Below are 4,912 nucleotides of genomic sequence, written 5' to 3' on the forward strand. Positions count from 1 at the left end.
GTGTCCTTCCACTGTCTGCAGTGGGCTCTGAAGGAGACACAGGACCCAGCTGTGAGGCTGAGAGATGCAGGGCTCAACAAGGTAAAAAGTGTCTCATCTAATGACAAAACTGATTGAAATCTCCAGCCCTCCACTAATTCATGCTTTTCCATAGGTAAATTCAGTGTGAATGCTCTCAGCACATTTTCCTCATTAGAATTCTACAAAAGCTAAGGAAAACAATTGTTTTAATAATGAAACAAATGCAGCTGCAGTACTGAATTAAGTCTGTAAAGAGAGAGATCTTCAACTTTGGCTTTTAATTTGCACATCAGTACAAATCTACAGGGCAGGCCAAAGCCCAACCTATTACCAAGACCTCTTAAAATATGTAAAAGGTAAGACTAGTCATTGCTCAAGGAACAAAAATCTGAGTACAAAGCAAGAGACTGTTACTGAGCTGAATGCTCCCAGGTTGAGTCTGGCCCCCTTTGCAGCACGTGTGGAGGGACACGTTTGAACCTGCAATGGGATGGCCATACCCTCCTCATGCAGTCTGGCACATACACCCACTGCACCTGAGGGCCACAGAGGGAGGGCACAAGTCAGCATCACCTTAGACCACTTATGAGACCCTTGTGTGTACAGGCCACTACAAAAAAAAATGAGGCATCTGCCCAGTAATGCACAGGATATGTCATAGGAGAAGCATGTGACTTAAAATCTGTGACGGAATGCACTGGAAAGCAGAATATGGAGAATGCAACACTGCCTGACTAACACATGTTCCTGGTGCAAAATATGTAGGATGCAATTTACTTCACATGTTAACAATATCCGTTCTGTGAGATAATCACATGCACCTCAGAATTCCAACTGAATCTTAGAGACTATACAGAAAATTATAGATTTGACTTTTACCCACATATGAATCGTGCACAATCACAGTTAACCTCCCCTGCCCAAGCACCTGACAGGCTCCCAAGTCAGAAATGGTCCGTGTAGGTTCCCTCAAATCCGAACTGTAGAGCAGGAAGTTCTCACCTTGAATTGCCTTCTGGAAGGCTCTCCTGTCTCTATTCAGAGCTCAGAGGAAATGTTAGGATATAAGCTACAACAGGTAGTAAGACTACTGCAAATTAATACTGAATTATTAAATGTAGACACAGTGGCTGGGGCCTTTCCAAACCTAGATAATGGCTAATTTGGTCTGAGTAAGAAAAAACTTCAACGAGAAACTCCAGCCAACACCATGGATTTCTTCTGGGGAAAAAAGAACATCCTATATATTATTAAAGTACTTTTCTGCTAGGAAAGTTGATCTAGAAGAAATGCAAAGCACCTGAAATAGAAATTCAGAAATTCTAGATGCTTTTTTTTCCTTCTCTGGTTGAAGCCTCCTTAGTCAAAACGCAAACAAAGTCATACAGCTCCTATGCCATCCTTTAAGCCAATAAAAATAAAGATGCCAGTTTGCACAGGCTGTAGCAGATGATATACAAGCTGAGGACATCCTAGCAGGAGAATGCCAAAGCTCCACATTCCCTGTGAATGCAGATGTCATAGCTGCACCCCATCCTTCTGGGTGTGCTAGCAGTGACCTCAGTACAAGCTCCCGAAAGCAAAGTCTTTCGATGGGGCGACGGAACTCGTTCAAATGGCACACTTTGTGCTGTGTGCTCTATAAATAAATCCTGAAGAGTCGTATTTTAAGATTTCCACAAGAAGCTTTGATATAATACTACCCTGGTTTGGATTTGGGGGGGGCGGGAGGGAGGTCTATGAAGCCTCCTTCAACTTCACACCCAGTATCTTGCTACAGTTGCCCATGGATTTCAAAATCAGATGAGCAATGGGACACTGGCACGCACTGTGGCAGAAAACAGGAAATATAATTAAACATAGAGCCATGAGGTCAGTTCTTTGGCAAGAGAAAGAGTGACTTGGGAAGAAAGTGGCAAGGGCAAAGCACTACGAAATGGCAAAGTAACGTGGTTAAAGCAGGGAACGAAGCATGGGGGTAGAGATGAAGAAACGAGGGTGAGAGGAGCAGAAAAAGAAGCACAGAGAGGGGAAGTGACCATAAGAGAAAGAAGGCAAAGCATACCGGAGAGAAGAATGTACGTGGGGGGAAAAAACTCAGGAGTAGTATTACTCTTAAAAGTTATTTAGTAAGGGCAGAAGCCACTTTGTTATGCAACAGGATACACTTTTCTGTATAGGAAGAGATTGTAAGCTTCTATGAAACCTCAAAAAAAAAAAATCTTTCAGAGAGAAATAGAAAATAATAAGGAAGTAACATCATATTTCTTTTGACTTTAAAATTGCTTTTTAGGTCATATTTCACCCTTCCCTCTCAACCTCCAAGTATTTTCCAGGATGGAATTTTCTTCTTCTCACTCCAGGATTTCGCGTGGGCAGAGCACTGCAGATGCTGCTGAACTCAGAAACCAAGAAACTGATTCATTTTTCCCTTGAATCTTGTGCTATCGTTTAGACTGGGAACAAACAAATGTCAAAGGCTCCAAGTTAGAAACTTGCAGCCACAATTTTACACAGCCTGACCATTCACTTTGTGCCAGAGTAACAGCGGCACCAGAGGGAGAGCGAAGTTCTGAATCCCTGCTAGATTGCTAAATACCTGAGAATAATTATTTTTTCTTCTGTTCCATCAGACTTGTGGTCTAAAAGTCCTTTTAGTTTTGACCATGTGCAGAGGATAGGCTTTCCCTAAGGTAAGCCCAACAACCACTGTTCAACTTTGCTGAACAAAAATCCTTAGAATGAAGACAAATTCATCAAATCTATGAGCAAAGTCCTTCAGTCTCACTGATCATATTCCACAAGTCTAGATTAATTTCTGAAAGTTTATTTTTACTTCAGCCACTGGTGCTGTACAAACCCACTGCTGAGTATCAATTTAGTACTCAAAAAGGATTCTCAGAACAAATCCTGTGGAATCGTATGACACAGAAGAAGCTGCTCCCAGGATAATTGATACTATGTTCATATTTTTTAAATCTGAGGTCACTTGCAGTAAGAAAGTTTCCTTTCCTACTTCATCTTAGACTTTAAAACAAACCAAAGCTCTAACATTTTAAAAGGTTACACACATTTTTTACTCCCACCATTTCCTAATAAAACACCATTTGTGTGGGAAAACAGCTTAGTGCATACTTTAAAAACAGGCAACCCATTAATTAATTCAGCATGTTGGCAGTTTTAGAGAAACTTACTAGAGAATAATAAACTATGCTGCATCTTAAGTTTTAAAACAGCTTGAGCTTTACTTTGAGGGTGCATAAGTATGCCAAGCTCCTACTACTTTATACTTCTTAGTATATAATCTGTGACACTTAAAGTAGCAAGAAGTATAATCTGAACAGCTGCTAAACCGTGGGCAGGTTATAAAACATAGTTTTAGGAAGCTCAAGAGGTTATGAGTTGCTTGTCTCACAAAATCAAAGGAAAACACTAAAAAAAGCCCCATCTTCCACCAACCCTACCAAAGAAACACTAATTTGCCCAATACAAGTGGTTAATCTCCAAAGCAGGCTGGACACAAGAGGTTCCAAAATCGCTGCTTTTGCATCAGCAGTATTTTAGCACTATGGTTAGGCACCAAATTGCTTTTCAGCACGTCCAAGCTAGCTAGTTTACTGTGGAAATGTAACATGTCATTAGAATAACATCCTGTTTTGCAGCATTTCTGTATTTCAATTTACTCCAACTCTACTAAGACTCAACTGGCATGAAACAGCTGGGCATGATTAGTTACTGGATGGAAACCAAACGGAGATTTCGCAATAGGTGGCATCTTATCTCCATGGCATAGGCAGCTGGTATAAAAGACAACTGATACCTGGCAGAAAACATTGTCCCTAAATATAAATCTGGTGAACTGTTTCTAAGACATCGTTTCAGATCAAGCACTGGTACGGAAACAGTGGGGGTTTTTTGTGGGCATAAGCCAGGGTTCAGGTTATTTTGAATGACTGGATTTAGACTGGGTTCTAGTTGACAAGCACATGTTGGGACCTTGGCAGCCATGTGCTGACACTTGCAAGCACCAACTCCACCAGAATATCCACCTGGGAGAGTGAAACACTCCCCCCATCCCAGTCCTGGACAACATATCTCCTGTTCTCACCAAATCAGATACTCGACATTGCTACTCGATCTCACAGCTTTCACATCATTGCAGCCAAGCCTGTGGACACCGTGTTCTCTGCTTTATTGCACCTCTTGATAAGCCTGCACCACAACACTGCAACTTCTCCTCTTCCGAAGATCTCAGTCACTCACACTCGATCCCACACGGCGCCTGCCAGAGGACTCTCAGGACACACCGAAACACCGGTGCCCCACGGTGGGATCAGCGTCCCGTTCCTCTGACTAGACCCAAACTTTGCACGTCCCAAACTTTTCATCCCTCCTGGATGCACCGGCGTGCGTCGCTATGGATATGTTAGCAGCACATGCAGCCTTTGCCATGGCAGCGCGGAGAGGAGCTCCGTGCACCCCGCGATGGGCGCCCACCGCCCAGCGACGCCCACGGCCCATCCTGCTCCCTGTCAGGAGGTGCGAGGACACCTTCCCGCAGCAGCTCCCACCCCAAGGATGCGGGAGGGCAGAGCGGGCTGGAAAAGAGGGTCCGTCCGCCTGCCCCCTCGGCACAGCCCTGCGAGCGGCGTGGCTCACCTGCGTGCGGCATGGTGATGGTCTCGTTGGCGTTGCTGGAGCCCATGTTATAGATGACGACGGCGGAGGCGTTCTGGGCGGCGGCGTGGCGGATCTTGTCCTTGTAGGTGCAGTTTCCCCGCGGGATCAGGGCCACCCAGCTCTTGCCCGGCGCCGGGGCGTTGAAGCGGGTGCCGGGGTCGCAGGCGTAGCGGTCGGCGGGCGGGACGGACAGGGGCACCTGCCCGCCGGC

General features: G+C 44.9%; 1 protein-coding gene across 1 annotated transcript in view; it reads right to left on the reverse strand.

Moving 5' to 3' along the window:
- Window positions 1-4,906, reverse strand: part of RNF150 (ring finger protein 150) — a 107,209-nt gene extending 102,303 nt beyond the window's left edge. Inside the window, exon 1 of the mRNA XM_005427763.2 lies at window positions 4,681-4,906. Within this exon, the coding sequence (XP_005427820.1) occupies window positions 4,681-4,726 (46 nt within the window). The 5' untranslated portion in view covers window positions 4,727-4,906. The remainder of the gene's footprint in view (window positions 1-4,680) is intronic.
- Window positions 4,907-4,912: the final 6 nt, after the last annotated feature.

This window comes from Geospiza fortis, unplaced genomic scaffold, assembly GCF_000277835.1.
Source record: "Geospiza fortis unplaced genomic scaffold, GeoFor_1.0 scaffold35, whole genome shotgun sequence".
Taxonomy (NCBI): domain Eukaryota; kingdom Metazoa; phylum Chordata; class Aves; order Passeriformes; family Thraupidae; genus Geospiza; species Geospiza fortis.